At 27.4% G+C, this 21,024-nt stretch overlaps 3 protein-coding genes across 4 annotated transcripts; 2 read left to right on the top strand and 1 right to left on the bottom strand.

The window, feature by feature from the left end:
• Positions 1-235: 235 nt before the first annotated feature.
• On the bottom strand, positions 236-6,086 carry LOC145182675 (eukaryotic translation initiation factor 5-like). 2 transcript variants are annotated; one of them, XM_090083724.1, is made up of 7 exons: positions 5,962-6,086; positions 5,605-5,674; positions 2,073-2,679; positions 1,765-1,907; positions 1,425-1,680; positions 991-1,320; positions 236-556 (listed from the first exon to the last, which is right to left on the bottom strand). In XM_090083724.1, the coding sequence occupies exons 3-7, from the start codon at positions 2,400-2,402 to the stop codon at positions 320-322; spliced, it is 1,296 nt and encodes a 431-aa protein (XP_089939850.1). In that variant the 5' UTR covers positions 2,403-2,679; positions 5,605-5,674; positions 5,962-6,086; the 3' UTR covers positions 236-319. The 2 variants fall into 2 exon arrangements, with proteins under 2 accessions (XP_089939850.1, XP_089939851.1); XM_090083725.1 differs by having other exon boundaries at positions 5,930-6,052.
• Positions 6,087-12,514: 6,428 nt separating this feature from the next.
• LOC145183026 (tryptophan--tRNA ligase, cytoplasmic-like) lies at positions 12,515-19,352 on the top strand. Its single transcript, XM_090083683.1, has 10 exons — positions 12,515-12,663; positions 13,478-13,656; positions 15,951-16,059; positions 16,188-16,307; positions 16,482-16,667; positions 17,020-17,120; positions 18,073-18,185; positions 18,578-18,751; positions 18,887-19,027; positions 19,101-19,352. The coding sequence occupies exons 1-10, from the start codon at positions 12,632-12,634 to the stop codon at positions 19,257-19,259; spliced, it is 1,314 nt and encodes a 437-aa protein (XP_089939809.1). The 5' UTR covers positions 12,515-12,631; the 3' UTR covers positions 19,260-19,352.
• A 246-nt stretch (positions 19,353-19,598) lies between these two features.
• On the top strand, positions 19,599-20,847 carry LOC149889844 (lipoyl amidotransferase LIPT1, mitochondrial-like). The gene has a single exon (XM_090083689.1). The coding sequence runs from the start codon at positions 19,750-19,752 to the stop codon at positions 20,761-20,763; it is 1,014 nt and encodes a 337-aa protein (XP_089939815.1). The 5' UTR covers positions 19,599-19,749; the 3' UTR covers positions 20,764-20,847.
• Positions 20,848-21,024: the final 177 nt, after the last annotated feature.

Raw genomic sequence — 21,024 nt, 5'->3', positions numbered from 1 at the left:
ATGATTTTCAACGACTCTATGCCAAATATGATCCTGGTCAAACATAAGAAATGAATATCCTTTATAATGCAAAAAAATATCTTTTATAATGCAAAAAAAGAATGGCAAATAGCATCTTTTATATTTCTATACAGTGGCCAATAAAGCTTAAGATAGATGGATTATTTATTTACCTCCATGTACCTTAAGGTGTAGGAAGACATTTTACAATCTATTTAACTGAAAACTAATCACATAACATTAAAATCAAGACAATCTTAAAGAAAGTTCAATACATCAATAAGCAATCAAACTTGATAACGTTGAACTCATTGAAAGACTATATATCATCAATATCAAGGTCATCGTCGTCGTTTTCATTTTGTATTACATGTGCAGTCTTTTTCACATCTTCTTTGAGTACAGCAGCTTCTGAACGATTAGTGTAGACTACCTCAACTTCTTCTTCGTCATCATCTTCTGATTCTTCATCTGCTGTTCGCAACCAATCAATGAAAGGTTGAGCTTTGGCATGGATCGTAGCGCAAACCTCTTTGTTTACATATTTTTTCGAAACCTAAATGCAAAAAAAATAACTAGATTCTTTTATTCTTTTAACCAAAGCAACATAAGGTTGTAAGCAGATCATTAGCTGGTTGGTATGAAGACAAATTATTTACTTATTTGACAATTTTTATTCCTGTAATAAAAAAAATGGTTAAGCATCTAAAAAATTAAATTAAGCATCTAAAAGACATAATCAAACTATACACGAAATATAATAAAGCTGGATACTGAGAAAATTCGCGTTAACGCTTGTAAATTTTATTTTAAGACAAACAAGATGACAGGACCCTTTATTGATTATACTAACTCAATACACATAGTTTTATGTAACGTTTTAAGAATTAAAATAAATATTTATGTTTTGGAAACTTAATTTAATCAACTTCTGCAAAAGTATGGTTTCCAAAACATTCACATATATTCTGAAATAAATCTTTGACTTACTTTTGAAGCCCAATCAATGAGAACCTCTTCTTCAACCAAGTCATTGTCATAAAAGGCTTTTAAAATATGAGCAACTTTAGGCATAAGCAAGTCAGGATATGACTGTCCAACAATAATCTCAAAAGCCCCCATGAAATGTTTTTGCGCTTTTTGATTGTTCGCCATAAAACGTAAGAAAAGAATTCGGTATTTTGGAATTTGATTTATAATTTTATCATTAAACAACAGCTCTGCTAAAGCTATAACTGCCCGGTCTTTAAGATCTAATCGCTCAGCCTCTGCTAGAATTTCTTTATCAGGTAGACTGTCTGCCCCTTCAGCTAGTTTGTTCTAAAAGCACACAAATTAATAGTAGCTATTTAGCATATTAACAAATTTGGGACAAAATTTAATGTTTAAAAAATTATTATTTCCACTGATTGGGTTTCACAAACCTTGACATAAGTAAAAAAGATATCAAATCTTTCTTGCACAGATTTATCTAAGTCATTATTGTATGTGAGTCCTTTAATTCCTTCTCCTAATGTAAGCATTCGCTGCTTAACAGCTTCTTCACTTGTATCATCTCCCCAATCTTCATTAACAGATTTTTCTTGATGAGGTTCATCACTCCAACCATTAAACCCTGATTCTTCAGTTGGGCTACTGTCACCACTCTCTTGCTGACCTTTTTCTTTCTGCATTTTTTTCCTGTAAAGCAATGTAGTTTTTTTTTTTTTAATCTGTAAAATTATATTTACATCAGAAATTTAAGTCTACTTGTTAAAGACTTACAATTTCTGGGGTGTTGCAGAATCATCAACTGAAGGAGGGTTCTTGAGAATAAATGTAGCTATACGATGTTGCATATCGATCACACTACTGTGACCACAGGCAGAACAAGTTGAAGTAATCTTCTCCTTTTTTGGTTGAACTGACTAAAAATATAACTATCATGGTTAATATTTTTCCTTTAATTCAAATTTTTTTAGTAGCTTCCAAAAACTGAAAATAACCTTTACAAATAAGTTATTAATTAGTTATAGCATAAACTTTCATCAAGTATAACACTTATTAAAACTTCATCAAAAACTTTTACTTACAAATGTTGTCTCAGGATTATCACACTCATCACAAAGCACAAACTTCTCAATAAAAATATCCAATATTTCTTGAAGTTTTTCACCACTGTGAGATCCATTCACAATGTAGCGATCATTTTTCTTATCAATCTGTGTCTGTGCACCAAGTTCACACCCAAAAAACTTTGTTGGGTATGCTGGTGGGCGATCTAATGCTTTAGCAACATCAGCCATATTAACAATAACAGTTTTTATTCCATTCCCTTTACCTTCAACTTTTGCTACAAGTTTTGGCATCTTGTATCTATAAAACTGGTCGGTGACCTTTCTGTTGACATTAACCATAGCCATGATGTAGTATACTTATTACAATTTAACAATGTGCTATTTCCCACTAACAAATTATGTATATAGGTAACTATATGCTTACTGCATTTAGCACGATTGCAAAATTGAAGCTTTTTTGGAAACAAATTTTGTCTCTGGGGGTGTATAGTTTTTGATTTTAAAATGGAAATCATGCAAGCACAATGTTGCCAATATTTATATTGGCTTCTTTGTTCCAAAATTCTTTTCCGAGTGGATGACGAAATTTTTGCTGTTTCTTGCAATGAATATAAACTTGTATCTAAAGAAAAGTTTAAGTACATTCTGCATAAACTTACTTCCATATCAGTTTTCACATAAAAAATAATTACCCTTAAAAATAAATTTACCATTTTTTATATACCACTTTCTGTCAATTAGATTTATTTAAAAGGTCACCGAAAATTTTTAATTTTAATTTTTTGATCAAACTAAAGATTCTCACAGAAACCAAAAAGGTTGAATTTTGAAGGACATCTCACTACTTTCAAAAAACTTTAGAGAGTTTGTGGAAACTTTTAAATCATCTTTTTTTTTTTTTAACATGCTTCTAATGACCTGTAATAAAAACTTTCAAATAATTTGAATATTCTGGACATCAGATTTTAATCCTGCAGCAAAAAGTACTAACTGTGATATTTTGTAACAGCTTTTTAAATTTAATTTTAGCTTTTAAAACATTTCAAAATTCTAAGATTATGAAATGTTAAAAAAAACTTCTCTGAAAAAAAAAAGCTCTGAATTTATTGTACTAATTAGGTCTTAAAAAATAGCAATAGGTGCTGATGATAGCATACTGATGGTCACAGACCTGAGCTTCAATAATTATACCCACACTGAGAAATTGAGAAAGTTCAAATAAGGTGAAGAAGAGGCCAGATGTGTTTTGGCCAAATATTCATGGTCACAGCCAGGTTTGCACAGTCTTTGACATGTGACAGGGAGCACCATCTTGAACAAAGTGAACATATTGTGGTTCAGGAAAGGTGATAACAATCCTTTTTTGAAATATTCCAGTCTGAGAATCAATTGACAACCAGTAAAAAGAAACTATTACTAGGGCTAATGATTTGGTACCAATTTACTTTTGGATAACCCTTATAATTGCTATAGATAAATTGGAGTCATTTACCATCCTTCTTATTGACCTTATGGAGTTCCTGTCAATCTTACTAGCATGTGTGACAGCAGAAGGCTTCCTCCCTGATCCTGGCTTACATAACAATAGTTAATAGTATATTTTTAAAAGTGAGGTTCACTAAAATGAAAAGTTATTAATGCCTCACAATACAAAATCTCTAAAGAAGATTGGGTTTTCCCCAAAGAGATACTTTCTTTGCAAGAATTAGAAAGGAAACCAGTAAACTATCATACAGAAAGTATAGTAACTGAAATCAACTCCCAACACTCAGAGTTGGTTCATTGTAATCAATTGCTAACAACACCAGTAAACACTCAACATGAATGTAAAATCTAAGAAAAAGTGTCAGGGATAACAGTGAAAAACTGGTTGCTGTCTGTAGGATAATGAAGTTGTGCTGCTGCAAAATAGAACCTTCACATATTTAGTGCTGTTTTTATTAGTATATTAAAACTAGACCTTCTTCAGACTTTCACTGAATCTCACTTTTCTATGAATACAACTGTAAAAATTCTGAATTAAGACAGGCTAATCCAAAACTTTTTTACTAATTGAATCAAAGGATTTTGTAAACAGAAGAGCACCAGGAGAAAATTTAGAATCTTTAGTCTTAATCAGCATATAATAAAAATTGCACATTGAATAAAGTAAAACTTTTTAAGCTTTTTATTTCTTGTACAGTTATTTTAAATGTTAGTGACATTTTTCAAATTCACAGCAAGTTTGTTTTTGCATTCCAGAATTAGTGTACAATTGTTTCAAACAACTTTATGTCCAAACAAAGTGTCTTTGACAGCTTATACAAAAACAAAACAAAAACAAAAAACACTAGTATGGCTAAAGTAAACTTTGTATCTCTACAAAAAGGGAGAAAATTTTTATTTGAAACTATACTTTAAAAGAAAGTAATTTTTTTAAAAGTATGAGTTTAAAAAAAAAAATGGTAATTTGAATTTGAGATAGATCACCCTAAATTAATATTAAAAAAAATAAAATCATACAAAAATGCTAACACTTGTTATTTTTTTAAACGAATTTAATTCTAAAAGTAAAAAAAAACTTGTTAACATTGAACACTATATTTGCTGCTTTGTAAATTTTTAACATTTAACTAACTATAAATAAATATGGTTATGAACTAAATATGGTTATGAATTAAATATGGTTTAATTGACATCTATTAAAATTGTTTTTATCAAGCAACTGTTGGAAAAGAAAGAGTAATTTTAATTTTTATATTTTTCCACTACTTCTTTAGATTAATTTAGAGTTTTTTCTAGAGTAACAGAACTTTCCTATATTTTTATATATTTTTTAATATATATATATTTTTGTTTTTTCCTGTTATTAAACTACATGATCATTTGCAACTTGATTCAAAAAACAAAAGAACACTTTTTAAAAAACTGTGCCCACATGATCTCTGACAATTAATCTAGTATCATGGTATGTGCGCTAAAACATAGTTTTAAACACTGATTCTAAATCAGTTTGGACGTCTTTTAATATAATAATAGTAATGGAAAAATCTTCATCAAATGCCAAAATAAAAAACAATTATTTCCCTAGTTTAGAATGTGAATTGTAAAGCAGATATTATAATATAACAAAGGCATAAAAAACAGACCTTTAAAAATTATGTTGCTTTTTAAATGTGTTGAAAAAAGTATTAAACAGAGTTAAAAAGATCTTTTAAAATTTTTTCAGATTGAATATCAAGTATTATGAGATTATCAAAACATTGTTTCTTGTATTTTTTCTTAAGAGCCAAACTGGCCTAAGTGGTAAAGAAAAGAAAAAGAAATGATTTATAAGACTGGCTGTTAATGTGAAATTAATACAACTAGTGCTGTCTAATATACTTCTATTTTGAACCTTTCCTTTCTATTCTACAAGAAACTATCACTGACATTTCTTTAACAAAAACATGCCTCATTGTAGTGTTAATTGCATACAACTTTTCATAAACAAATAATACATCTAATACTAAACTTTTATTTATATAAAAAGAAATATTAACATAAAAGTAAACTTATTATAGCATACCTTTAAACAATGACAACATGTACAGTTCAGCATGAACAGGAGTAACTTGAAAGATCCGTTTGCCTTTAAGCTAAAAATAGTTTAATAGATTTAATAATTATTTTAGATCAAAGGCAAAAAAAAACTTAAACTAAATATACAGCATCACTTTAGTAACTATAATTGAATACACCCTATACAATTAAATATTATGCTACAATTTGGTAATGTAGCATAATATTTAATGATAAGAAGATTAATATCATAAAATTAAAACAATAGTTAAAATTTTAGTTAAAGACCTAATGATAAAAGTTTTCCTTAGATTTAATTTAAATTAGCTTACTTCTTCAACAAAAACCTTACAGACCAAATTACCTTTCTAGTGATAGAAGTGAAGTGCGACGACTACTTCGACAGATCCGAAGGATATATGCAACTTAACTTACATTAATAAGATACGCACTCTGTTAAACTGAAACCAGGTAGGAAATAGCAAAAAATGTCGTCAGCAAAAGCAAGGTAGAGTATTTGAACTCTTTTTTGAAAAAGTATTTTTAAAAACACATTATAAAAATATATATGCAAAAAAAAAATTTTTTTCAAGTATTAATAACTAAAAGAATTCTTTAAACTGTGTAAAAACATATAAAAAATAATTAAAATTTAATTTTATTTTTAAATTATCTCTTTTGATCAAATACTTGGTTGAAAACTGAAACAAGAGCCAAATTGGCAGAAAAATAATCTCAAGATTTGGCTGTATTGCGCTGTTGTATAAAGGAAGCTGGTTTAAATATATTGCCGTCGTTGTTGGCGTGTTTTTTAGAAATACAAAAATTTTCTACTTCTAAAATTTTGTATAACTATCATGTGTTGGTTTTAGTTTTCCTTTAGAAACCTAAAAACCAATATAGTTGGAGAAAGGTTAATCATACACCATTTATAATTTCCCCTTATATTGCTTTCAAAAATTATTGATTCTAGTGTTCAAAAACAAATTCGGTGGGTACAAGTGCTCATATAGGTCCTCTTTTTATTTGTTTTAATTCAGTTTGTGAAAGATTGTCTTTCGAAATAAAGAAAATTGGTTCTTATTTTATTTTTTGGCCAACGCAAAGTACTCTAAATTGAAATTAAAAATAATTTTTTTTTTTTTTGTCATAATTCAAAGACCATTTAAAGACCATGTAAAACAATAATCAAACTTTTTATTGTGTAAAGTAAAAGTTTTTGTCTGCAATTTTAGCTCACTTTGTATTATCTATCATTAGAATGAAGTTGGTAATACAAAAACTTGAATAAAAATATATAAACTGAAGTACTATCTTTAAGGTTTACAAGTAGAATAATAATTTATTGATAATTTCTTAGATAAAAGTTACATTGTTATTTGATGTAGGCTGAGAAATATTTATTGCCATTAGAAAAAAAAAAAATTCTTTTTCATTTTTAATCTTTTTTTAGTTTTACTTTTAGTAGTTATTTGTTTATTAAGTTCTATTATAGTTTTCTTATGTATTTCAATATTATGTTATATCAAAAGATTGTTAAGCTAACTTTCGTGTTTTTGCTAAAGTTTATTTTGTATATAGCAAAGATCGGTTTTTAATCAGCTTTGCGTTTCATTTTCAGATTCATTTTTATATGACTTATTAAAGGAAAAACCAAATGCTAATGTTCAGTTTTTACAAAATAAAACAATTACTAAATTAAAGAGCTTTAAATAATACTTGTCATTTGAATAGTAAGAAAACTATTGGTAGAAATGAAAGAAGAAATGGAGTTAAATGAGTCTATTGTTATGACAATATTCTACTAGTCCAGATAAGGTTTATAAAAAACTGAAGTTTCTCAGAGATATGACTATTTCCACCCCAGAATATCATCCTCTGCACAATAACTCCAGTTGGCTGTAACAAAAGACATATAATCGACTTCAAAGGCTTCTTTTTTGAGCCCATCTTTTCGTTCAATCAGTGGCAAAGAGCAACTGAGTTTTGTTGTCTGTTGCTTTTTAAAATTAGTAACACTGGCTTGTTAAATAAAACGTTGATATTTCTTTTCAACAACTCATTACATCTCGTTTTGTAAAACAGCTGATAACTGCTTGTTGCAGACAGTACATCGCTCTGAAGGCTTAAAACAATCATCCAAAAATATAAAAAATTTTTTCATAATGATTTCAGATGAAGGATTAGGAACAAAATGAAAGAAAATAAAAAAGTAAAATGATTAGATAAGAAAACAAAGTAGCAACAATAATAAGATTATTTTGTGTTTATTGTTAACGAAAGATGGATGATGTTTATTCCATGCGATAAACGATCCTAAGAAAGTTGTTTAGAATTTTCGAAAGTTTCTTTGTGGCAATTATCTTGGCAAAGTTTCTTTAAGGAAACTATTTTGAAAAATTTATGTCAAAATTAATAGTAAATTTAAAACATTTTAACTTTTTCTTGAAAAGGTTGTGTAAGGAATTTTTTAAAGAACTTCCACGTTAGATTTGAAAATTTGAAACATTTATGTAATTATATATATGATTTATGTAACTAAATATATGATTTATGTAATTATATGATTTATGTAATTATATATATGGTTTTAGGCATTGTGCTGATTTTTTTTATGAATTCTAAATACATAAGATAATTCGTTTTACGGTAAATTAGTTGTGATCACCAAGTTATGACCAGTTAAAATGTGGGGGTCCAAGTTAGATCCAAAGTGGTCTAAATTAGGTTTAATTGGTCTAAGTTTTGGTTAATGTGATGTTTATCTGCTCTAAAGACATTTAGTTAAACTGTAATTTAATAGGTTAAGTAAACAGTTCGTTTGCCATGTTTTAATAAAGCTTTTATAATAATTTTTTTGCGTATTTGATTCGGTTTTATAAATATTATAGCAAAATTCACAGATTTTGAGCCTTATACTCATCTCTTGTAAACTTTCAGTAGAAGTTTTGCCTAAATAATCAAAAATGTTTGTTTCTTGCTTTGGCAGTGTCTTTAGAGAGTTGCACAATAGACAATACTGTATGTGAAATAACGGGGATTTGAATTTTATGTATTTTATATATTCCACATAAAGTTTCGCTGCATAAGAAGCGCGTGCTGCAACCTCCCTCATTTTGTAATCAAAGACCTATCTAAAGTAACTTTTAACAATATAATTAAATTTTTGTTTAACACTGTAATGCATTTGGATGTTTCCAGATCCGCAAAAAGTCTTCTAAATTTATTGCTGTCGTTGGTGTTTCCAAATTCAGCGTTCAGATTGTCCACCTGAAGACCCTACTTTAAATTACAACTTTAAATAAAAAATAAATTCTACTTTAAATAACTACTGTATGTTTTTTATTTTCTGTCCAAAAAAATTTATGTTCAAGACCCTGCTACTTCCTAATCGGAACTTTAAATGACAAATCGTCAGGTTAGAATTACTTTGTTCCATCTCCCATTTCAAACGTTGGGAGAAAATGAGTTATTAATTTTAGTAAATATTAATTACTTTTAAAATACATTTGAGTTTTTAAATTTTTTTCTAAATAATTTCTTTAAATATAAATTATTTAAAGGATAAGTTATCATTTGTTTAAAAAGTAATACTAAAATATCAAGTAATTTTAACTTTTAAAAGAAAATTAATAACTTTCTTGCAACGTTTAAAATGGGAGAAACCTTACGAAATGCAAAAGTGATTCAAAGAATCTAGTTCTTGCACGGAGAATTGACAAGTCAAACCTATAGGTAAGACATTTTTCTTTTCTTGTTTATGAACTATAAATTTTTTTGAAGTTTTTCCTCTTTTAGCATCTCAATAGTGGAAGTCGTACCAACAGCATTGCAAACTTTTTAAAATCAAATTGTAGTAAATATAAGCTACTTTTTAGATGGAACTCACCATATATGTCAAATAGTAAATAAATTAAACATCAATACTCTTTTTTGTTTTTTGAATAACAAAGGAAATAAAAACTATAAAAAGTAACATTTTGATGACATTTTTTGAAGCTTTATTTAGAAGAATTTATCTTGAAGTCATTTAAACATATAATAAATAATAAAAAACTAACGATAAAATCCATCTGAATTAAAAATTTATAACGACACAAACCTCTGGGTTTAATGCTAACTTTTATTATTTGACCAACAAACTTTAAAATATACGAAGACTTTTCTATGTAAATCATTAATATGAATATTTTTAACTTTCGTTTAATAACTAGAGATAAAAATTTTCGAAGACGAAGCTTCGACGTCGCTAAAAATTTTCTGTATGAACGTGTTTCATAATCGTTAAAAGTTTTGTAAAATTTATTTTAAAGGTTTTAAAAGTAGTATTAATTCAAATATATTTGAATTAATACTACTTTTAAAACCTTTCAAAATCGTAAAAACGTTTTTCAAAATCGTAAAAACGTTTTCAAAATCGTAAAAACGTTTTTAAAAAGTTGTATAAATCCGAAAATGACGTGTTTCAAAATTGTTTAAAGTTTCTAACAGCGTTCAAATTCGTTTCCAAAAATCTAACTGTTTTCGAAATCGTGAAAACGAAACGAATATGTACGAAAAGAAAACAAACGAACGTCGCTTGACTTCTTTCAGATTTTAAGTTCAATGAATTCAAGTTCAAGTTCAGTTTGAAGTTCTATAAGCGATCTTTTCGAATTACACTCTCCTCTTCTAAGTTCTATATCTTTTCAAATTAATCTCTCCTCTTCTAAGTTCTATATCTTTTCAAATTTCTAAATGATAAAAGTTAAAGCATAAACTATAGTAACATTACAGAAATACAGAATATACAAAAAGTATGCTAAGGCCCTTGCATTTGTTTAAAAATCATTCCAGAATTAAAAAATTTAATTCCTTAAACACGTGAAAAAAACTACTTGCATATTATCTATTACCTAATCTAATATAATCCCAGCACTATACCCTAGTAAGTGATATTTAGTCATCCGCTTCCAGCCTTCCATTCTCTTTTTAGTTGTGCTAGTTCATGACCCTAGGGAGCTTAAATGATGTCTGTTTCACCTTTCCAGATCGACAATTCTCAGGATTGATCTCCGTTTCGTTTTTGGGGTAGCGGTATCATCATCACCATATTGATCGAGGTCTGGGTCAGGTCTAGCTGACATTTGCTATTCCATGGAGAAGTAATCCCAAACTGGTACAAGGGAGTTTAATAGATCGAAGTTTTCGTTGATGAAAAAAGTTGTATCCCTAATCGTGAACTAACTGTCCGGCTTTATTGAAGGACCGCTCACTTGAGGCACTTGAGACTGGCAGGTAATAATACTCCCGTCCAAGTCCTGCAAGAAAAGCGAGCCATGCAGGCATCACTTTTAGCCTTCGGATGCCATTGTTTACATCTATAAAAAATCATGTAAATTTGACATGAAGTTGTATAACTTCATTACATCGCATCGTAACATGGATTGTTTAACTTAGTTACTAGCGCCAACTGCTTCCAGTTCATCTTCTGCCTTTTCAACTTTGTCCTCGTTGTCAGCTTTTTACTCATTTCATGCCTTTTGATTCATACCTTTTGACACATTTTGATGTACTCATTATGGTTGGACCGCAGGTGATCATTCAGGGTCGATGTTGACCCAGAAGTCATCTTTAAGTCCTTCTTGAATATATTTCACACGCCATAGGTCTTATCTTCTCTGTACTCTTTCAGGAAATATTGCCAAACCAGCTAGCGATGGCTTTTTAACATATATATTTGAATTTATTTAACATATTTTTAACATATTTATTTGTCGTGTCAAATAACATACACAAAGTCAAAAGGTTTTCAAATTCGTTAAATATAATCTAAACAAATTTATACGATTTTTGTAATCGTAAAAATTTGATTTACAACTTTTTGCGACTCTCAACATTATTTTAATTAAGTTTTAAAAACTTTTAAAGGTTTTCAAAGTCGATTAAAATTAAAGTTGCAACTTTTTACGGCTTTCAACATCTTTTAATTAATTTTTTATTCGAAGCTTACAGAACTTCAACATCGTTTAATTCAAGAAACGTCGCCAAATTGATATACAAAAAATTGAAAACCTAAACTCGATAGTTTGATCTTTGTTAATAACCAAATGATACAAAATTGCTCAACTTAAAAAGCAGAAAGCACAATTTACAGCAATCGGATTTTAAACAATGGAATCAAGGTGGAGATTTGTTACCAGAGCTGTGGCCGGGTAGAGTAAAGAGGGGCTGAAAAAAAGTTTAAATGCAATTTTCAACCATTGTAGTCATTTGTAATCCCTAAGAATGGTGCAAAATGAAAATCCTGTGATTGAACTTATTTTTAATTTTTTACCATATTTTTGCTTTTAACTTACTAGTTTTAATTCAACTTTGTTGTTTAACTTACTTAATAAGTTATTAGTTATTTTCAGACAATTAGTTATTAATAACTAATTGTCTGAAAAATTTGCAAAAAAAATTTTTCTAATAAATAAGCTATTAAACTTTGAAATTTCCGTAGAAATATTGCTATCTTTATTTTTGAAACAATAATATACCTTATATTTTTTCTTAATTATTTTACAATTTTGTTAGTGTTTTTTTTTTAAAAAAAAATCAAAGTTACTGTTTTTCTCTATTTTTGTTACTAATAATTTTTACTAAAATCATGTTTTGAAAGATCTACCAACTTGAAATTCCTATTTATATAATGTACGAAATATGTAACAAATAGTAAGTCTTTAAATAATACGAAAAAATGACTGCTTTGATCTTAAAACAGCGCAGTTCGCAGAAATTTTAATATTACATCAGGCAACACAAGTTTAGTGGTAATTGACTTACAACAACTTTGGTCCCATATGTAGTAAAACAAAAAATCGTTTAAAAAAATAATAGCATTTGCAAAACTCAAAAAACCATGTAGCATGGTTGCTTTTCATAAGCGATTTTTACTCTTAAGTCCAGTCCGTTTCCGTCCAATAGTTCTTATGTTAATGACATCGTAAATCCATTATTAAACATTACTCAGTGTTACCTGTTTCTAAATATTTTACCAGCTGATGGTTTAGATGCTAAAGAGTGCTACATATTTTATTATCAGGTAAAGTTTTTAAAATGATTGATAACATATAAATAATTATCTAATAATTTATCTAATAAACAATATAATAAAGAATTGGTTGGTGTTCTCGTTCGGCGCCCCATATTCGCCTCAAGTACTTATAACAAAGTACCTTAAACTAACATTCATGGTAATCGAAAGAAAAAAAGTTATGCTTAATGAGTGAAAATAGCCAAAAGTAGTTCATAAATAATTCAGTTCATAACTTCCAGAATGAGTTTTTTAAATCCCCTTCTAATGGTAGAGATTAGAATTAACAACTTAATTTCCTTAATTCTCATTGGCTATTCTGGTTTTATCATAGATGTTGTTTTCTTTTTTCATCTCCAATAAAATAGAAAACAACTCCTTTTTACCAGTACAGAACTTGGTAGACTTGAGCTGGTAAATTTTTATAACAGCACAATTAGATTTAAGTAAGATTTAGCTGACAGCCTCAAATGTAAAATTACATACAGTTAAGAGTAATTTAATTTATCCCCTTATATAAAGAAAGTACAACCAATTTGTCATTCTTAAGTATAAGTCAGTATTATGGTAAATTACTAAATAAATCATTAAAAGAAAATTATTAAAAAGAGATCATTAGTTAAGTACTGATTAATTTTCATAACTTAATTCTTTACAAATTTTTTTTTTATATTTTAGAATCTCATTAACTATTTAGTTTATTCTATATTCATTATACAAAAATTACTATTTAATTTTTTGTTACTGTTAAGTTATTTTATATTTTAAAGATGAAAAAAATTATTTTGATAAAGTATTTTATGTATTTCTTTTTATTTTGTAGAAATACTTCACATAAAATCTTAATATTTGAAACAACCAAGAAGAAAATTAATAGAAAAATGTCTTCTCAAGATCTGAACACTAATGAAAATTTAACAGATGATGGGAATATACAAATAGTAAATATTGAGCATGTTGAAGCAAAAGACAACAAGGGCATAGACTATGAAAAGCTTATTAGTAAGTGTTTCAATTTTAAATATTTTGTTAAAGGAAGTTAAATATTGAATGTTGTAGCAGTTATGCTAGATGCAACAGTTAAGTTTGAAATTCTAGAACCAATAAATTTTTTGAAATATTGCACTTCTTGCTGAGCAATCAACTAAAATATATTTGGAAAGTTATTGACAAATAAATTTTCATTGACTCTGATACTGAAACCTATGCTTAAGTCAAAGAATATTTTTCTCTAAGGTTTATTAGTTTTCTGAATTTAGAAAGATACATAATTTTTTTTCAACTATTATTTACATCTTTTAAAATATGTATAACAATAAACATTTTTTGATAAATATATATTTCTAAAATTTACATATTGTTTATATGTATGTTTAATATACATTTACATAAACTATACTATTTTTCTAATTTGTAAAATCTGTTTTAATTATAGAATGTTATGAAATATAAAAATGTGATCTGAAATATAATTTTAATTTATCAATGGTGAAAGTTTAAGTATTTTTTTTATTTTGTTATACAACTTTACATTAAAGGTGTATGTATAATTTTCTTTGGCAGATATGTTATCTCATAACTTTGTTAACAATTATGTTCAATTGCAAAGCATCACTCAAGGCCAAGGCTAGTACAACAAGGTCAAGAACAAACCCAGTTCTAAGGAGTTTACGAGCTCTTAAATTTAAAATTTCATAAATCTTTTGTCTTAAAAACATCAAAGATGTGTCCCACTAGCCAAACCTTTGACTAATGTGTTTATTATAATTATTGTTGTTGTTGTTGTTTTTGTTGTTGTTGCTGTTGTTATTACTATTATTGTTATTATTGTTATTATTGTTATTATTATTATTATTATTATTATTATTATTATTATTATTATTATTATTATTATTATTATTATTATTATTATTATTATTATTATTATTATTATTTTTATTTTTATTATTATTATTTTTATTATTTTTATTATTATTATTATTATTATTATTATTATTATTTTTATTATCATCATCATCATCATCATCATCATCATCATCATCATCATCATCATCATCATCATCATAATTGTTCCCAGATATAATACTTAGTTCTATCAGACTCATCACTTCAAAAGAAGGTTTAAAAGAAGGTTGTTCACACCGCTTTTAAATTATATAGCTGAAAAATACATTAAAATTAACAATATCTTTTTTAAATTATTAATATGATATGATCAGTTTGACTAGCATTTCTCAAGTTAGTTCTTTAGCAAATTCAATGTTACTGTTTTCATCAAAATTGAAATGTGTATTACAGAGGTTAAGATTTTGTTTTTTTAAATTGTTTTATTAAAGTTGTCAAAGTTAGGGCTGGGGTTAAGAATATTACTAAACCAAGTCTAATCAGATCAAAATAATACAATTTGAAAAACTTTTTGACAAAGATAGTAAAGAACTATAAACTTGCACTGTTTAAACATTTGAATTACATGTTCCAAGATAACATAAGTTTGTTCCTTAGCAAATTGTTATACATCCAAATAATTGATGAACACTTGAAGTTACCATATAAACATCATTTAAAACTGGTTATTTCATTTTGTAAACAAAGGGGTTTGATTTTCTAATTTGGCATTCAATGCACCACAACATTAAAGCTGTCACTAAAGCTTTATATTTTTTAGTTCAGTTTACTTTTGTTTCTCCTCAAGTTTTAAACCAAGGGTATCTATAAACAACTCCAATCCTGGTATGCTAGCTGATTTCAAAGAAGTCACCTTTGCTATGGACAATATGAATTTACAGCTAACCTCTCCTGTGCCATAAAAACATTCTTGGTAAATGCAGCACTCTATACCTCACTGAATACACCTATCCATACATAGATGGATTTTTCTTTTATGGTTGATGTATTCTGCAAAAGTTTAGGAACATTGATCATGAGAAAGTATCTTGCATAGCAATCTTGATGAGAATTATGTAGGGTTACATTTTCTTCAGTAAAAGACATTTGTTATATGCCATATTTTTTTATACGCAACAGATATACAATTCATTCATTTACCTGAATAATCCCTGTCTTGTCATCAATAACAGAAACCATAACAATATCCATGTAAGTTGATTTAAGAATACTTGACCTCTAAGGTCAAAGACAGGTCCTAATATTTAACACTCATGGCTATGGCTAATGCTACAAGATTAAAGACAAAACTGATAACCTTTAGGCTAAGGCCTGAAAAAAATAGTTTAGGGTCTTTTGAGGACTGCATCTCTGATGACAGCAATATATTTTAATTTTGTATACAACTTTAGAGCAATTTGGTAGCCAACCTGTGACCCAAGAACAGATACAAAAAATAGAAAATCTAACTGGAGAGAAGGCTCATCGTTTTCTTCGACGAGGAATTTTCTTCTCTCAAAGGCAAATTATTGTTTTTTAGTTAAAAGTCCTATAATTTTTCTTTCTGTAGTAATGTTAACTTGTTGTTGTGTAATTTCTTTACAAGGAAAATACTTGAATGTTATATAAAAGATATTATTTTCTTTCAGGGACTTAGACTTTATCCTTTCAAAGGCAGAAAAGCAAGAACCTTTTTTTTTGTATACTGGTCGTGGTCCTTCTTCTGAAGCCATGCATCTTGGACATCTTATACCTTTCATTTTTACCAAGTTGGTTTTGTTTCGCACTCATTTTTTATTTTAACTAAGTTGGTTTTATTTTATTACTTTTAACTAAGTTGGTTTTATTTTATTGTTGATTGTATTTATTGAATCAATGTGCACATGTTTGGTTAGACATGTTTTAGTTTTAAGTTTAAAAATTTTTTAAATGATATGTTTCAGGTATATCCAGGATGCATTCAATGTTCCTTTAGTAATTCAATTGACAGATGATGAAAAATTTTTGTGGAAAGAAGAACTGACTTTAGAGGAAGCAAATCGGCTATCTTATGAAAATGCCAAAGATATTATAGCATGTGGCTTTGATAAAGAGAAGACTTTCATTTTTTCTAATATGGATTATTTAGGGTAATATTTTTTCAACAACTTTTTTCTTGTCTGATAATAAATTTAACTTGTCTGATAATAAATTTAACTTGTCTGATAATAGATTTAACACTTTTATTTGTTCAACAAATGTAGGTAAAAGCTCATTTCAATGAATCTAAATTAGTTTCAAAGGAAATGTAGATAAATATTGCACTGTCTTTACAACCTTTGTTCAAATAAAAACATTTTTTCTTGTGTTAATTATGTGCTATATTTGAAGATATTTGCTACATGTAAAGGTTTGTTTCTATATATGAGAGCAGTAATGAATATAATTTAACCAGATTCTGCTCAGAGCAATCATGAGCTTCAATAAGATTTAAATATTTAGGCAATCACCAGAGTTTTATCGTACAATTCTACGCATTGAAAAGTGTGTTACTTTTAACCAAGTTAAAGGGATTTTTGGTTTTGGTGATAGTGACAAAATTGGTAAGTTCTTTTTTTGTATCAAGTGTAAAAAAAAAAAATGAGAATCCACAATTTCTAAAAAACAAATCATATTTGCAAAATGACTGTGTATGCTATAGCTCATTTGTGAAAATTGGCTGAAAGTTTCAATTTTCTTAGAAAATGGCTGACAATTTTTCATTTTACTTTTTCTGCAGGTTGTTTGAAAATCAAAGTTAAGAAATAATATTTTAAAACAGAATTTGCAACTAAAATTTTTTTAATAAAATATCAGTTTTGAGTCCTGAAAAATACTTCTTCAGGACTCAAAACTGATATTTTGCTTAAGAAAAATTACTTTTACATATATTAAACAAATTATTCAGTAAATAGTTTTAATTTTGATAAGTATTTGACCAGTACCATTTACATCTGACCAGTAACAGTATTTGACATGCAATATTATTGTTTGAGATACAGCATCAATATTTCATTAATAACAGTATTTCACCAGCAACATTATTTTGTATTTATTTTAGTTTTGATTTGATTTGATTTTTGATTTCATAATTTTGATTTTGTGTTTAAGAAATGTTTTAGTTTAAATGAAGTTTTAGTTTTCAATTTTGATTAGGTTTTGGTTTCATTCCATATAATAGATGTTAGTTTAATTTTTTCAGTCAATACACTGAAGCAGTGATTGAGACAGTCAACCTTAAAGATTGACTGACTTGATAAGGTTCTCCTATGAATTGAGTAATTCTGGAGATTGACAATTACATATAAATCACTTGGCAACAAAGTCAAAGCAGAATTTTAAACCACTTCTTTTTTTAATGTTATTTAATAGTAACTTATGATATTTATCATAATTTTTTTTTACAATTATTGTTTTTGAATGGTAATTTAATATTACTAATTAAATGAATTTAAATAAAAGTAGGTTAGTCCAAGAATGAATTATTTTCACTAGCTTGGTATTCATTTTTTACAGGAAAGATTTCTTTTCCTGCCATTCAAGCAGCCCCCAGTTTTTCAAGCACTTTTCCACAAATTTTTGGTGGAAAAACCAACATACCTTGCTTAATTCCTTGTGCAATAGATCAGGTACCATAAATTATGTTGTTTAAGTATGTTTACATGTATAATTAAAGAAGATAACTTAAAATCTTTTTTCTTCAGTTATAACTGAAAATTTTTATTTTATATACTTTTGTTTCTCAGTAAATAATCTCTCACAATCAAAAAACTTTTCACGTTTGTTTTGAAACAAAATTTGAAAATTTCAATACTTTAACATAATTTCTGCTAAATTTGTTAATTTTTTTTTTAATTAGTAATTTAAAACAATCTTTCATTATGCTTTTAATAATATCTTAACATAGTTTGAAATGATTTTAAAATTCTTTTTTTTTATAATGAAGTTTAAATTACAATATGCTAAATTTTAATTTTCTAAGTTGTTAAGTTTGACTAAGCATCTTTAATGGTTAATTTAGGATCCTTACTTTCGAATGACACGTGATGTAGCTCCTCGTTTAAATTATCTAAAGCCATCCTTATTGCATTCAACATTTTTTCCTGCTCTTCAAGGGGCAAAAACAAAGATGAGTAGCAGTGATCCTAATTCATCAATCTTTTTAACAGACTCCGCTAAACAAATTAAAGAAAAGGTTCTGAACTTTTTATAATAATCAACGAAACTTCCTGATTTATAGTGTAGAAAAAGTTTTAAAATTTAGAGCAAAAAAAAAAAACAAGAGATTTTAACTATGTTCAATCACATTTTATCTGTTATCTTATGGCAGGTAAACAAGCATGCATTTTCTGGTGGAAGAGCTACCCTTGAAGAACATCGTTTAAAAGGAGGGGATATATCTGTAGATATTGCATATCAATATCTAACATTCTTCTTAGATGATGATGAAAAGCTGCAAAGGATCAAAGAGGTATCTAACACATAGTTAAGTTTTATTTTTTGTCAACCACAACTTTTATACAACTTTCTTTTCTTACAAATAGGACTATTCAACTGGAAAGTTACTTACAGGTGAAATAAAAAAAGAACTTATCTCTGTGTTACAACCTCTTGTGGCTCAACACATTGAGAGACGTAAATTGGTTACTGATGACATAGTAAAAGAATTTATGACTCCAAGACCTCTTAGTTTTAAATATTAATGTATTCAACATGAAATATATTTATTTAAAATATATTTATTAGGAATCTAAGATGCAATTTTTTAGCTTCATCTTTTGATGAGTTAAAATGATTTCTTTATGAGAGGAAAACTTTCATGTCTGCTCTTTTTAGTCAATAATGAACGCAGGTTAACACTATAGCTTTGATTTAACACTATGTAAATGAATTGGTTTTTTTATATTTTTTTAAATTTAAGCACACATATATGTATAACTAATTTAATGTAAAGAATTTTCAAATGAGTATATTCTATTAGCATATAGTGCTTATTGTATGCTAATAGTATGAAATAATTATAGAATATTGTTTTTAGTTATTTTCAGATATTTGTTTAGAAAGTCTTAAAAAGTTATTGAATTAAAAGATTCACCTTTAGGGCCTAAATATGTTCCCAGCTTCATTGTTTATATAGTTCTAAGCTTCATTGGCTGAATTTTATAAGCTTTACAAAAGATATCACTGAAGACAATGCAGTTTAACATGTTAAAATTTTCCCTACGTTATAACAGTACCTTGTCAATTGAAAGTCTGAAAAAATCATCAGTTTGGGTATCTCTCTCTAATTGTGTATTTGAAAATATTTCCTTTGAAGATTATATTTATGAAAATTTCCTGTTTAATGGTCTTGAAAGAGTTTTATTTATTTGGAGAAATTCTCCTTCTGTTGTGATAGGCCGTCATCAAAACCCTTGGAAAGAAGTAAATTTAAAGAAAATTGAACAAGAGAGTATAAAACTTTGCAGGCGCAACAGTGGGGGAGGGGCAGTTTATCATGATTTAGGAAATGTAAACATGACTATTTTTAGTCATAAAGAGCAATATAATAGAAGAGAAAATTTAAATTTCATTGTTGAGTTTTTTAGAGTATTCTACAAAATCAATCTTGAAATAAATAAAAAAGATGACATTATATTTGAATCAGAATTTAAAGTATCAGGTAGTGCTGCCAAAGTTGGCTTGAATACTGCTTATCATCATTTTACTTTATTATGTAATTCTGATGTCAATTGTTTAACTGAAGTTCTGAAAAATTCATTGTCGCACATCCAAACCAGTGCCACTCAAAGTGTTCCTTCTCCTATCAAAAATTTATTTTATGAAAGTTATGATTTTTTTGACCTTGTCAAAAATCTAACTGATTTTTACTACACTAAGTACTACAAAATTGATTGTTCTAAACCTGCACTGGTATATGTTAATCCTGTGCAATTCCCTACCGTTTTACACAAAGTTGACCAGTTAAAAGCATGGGATTGGACATTTGGTAAAAGTCCGAAGTTTTTTATACCTGGAATACTCATGGAAGAAGACTTGCACATTGCAGATGTAAATATTGTTGTCCAAAAAGGAATAATTGTTGAAACACAATCATCAATGAAGCAATATGATGGAATACTAAGAAGATTAGTTGGAATTAGATTTGACCCATATAAAATAACATTTTTTTTTAAGTCTTATGGTATCAACATATACTTTCAATAGCTTTTTCTTTTCTTAAGCAATTTATAAAAATTTAAGTTTTAATATTCTCATTTCATTAATTGCATAAACTATTTTATCAAATAGATTTAATAAGAAAATTTGTATTAAAGTATTAGTAGATACATTTTTTTTTAAAAGTTGTATTTCTTTTTTCATATTTTTAGTTGTATTTTTAAAATGCATTAAAAAAAGTTTGAACATTCATTTTGATGCTGTTTTTTTGTTTTGTTTTTTAATTATTTTTGTATAATTTTATTAGAA

This window comes from Hydra viridissima, unplaced genomic scaffold, assembly GCF_058129835.1.
Source record: "Hydra viridissima isolate aposymbiotic clone 2 unplaced genomic scaffold, HvirCarnegie_v1 scaffold_4, whole genome shotgun sequence".
NCBI lineage: Eukaryota > Metazoa > Cnidaria > Hydrozoa > Anthoathecata > Hydridae > Hydra > Hydra viridissima.
Note: the sequence above shows the minus strand (reverse complement) of the source record. Positions and strands in the feature narration are given on the sequence as shown.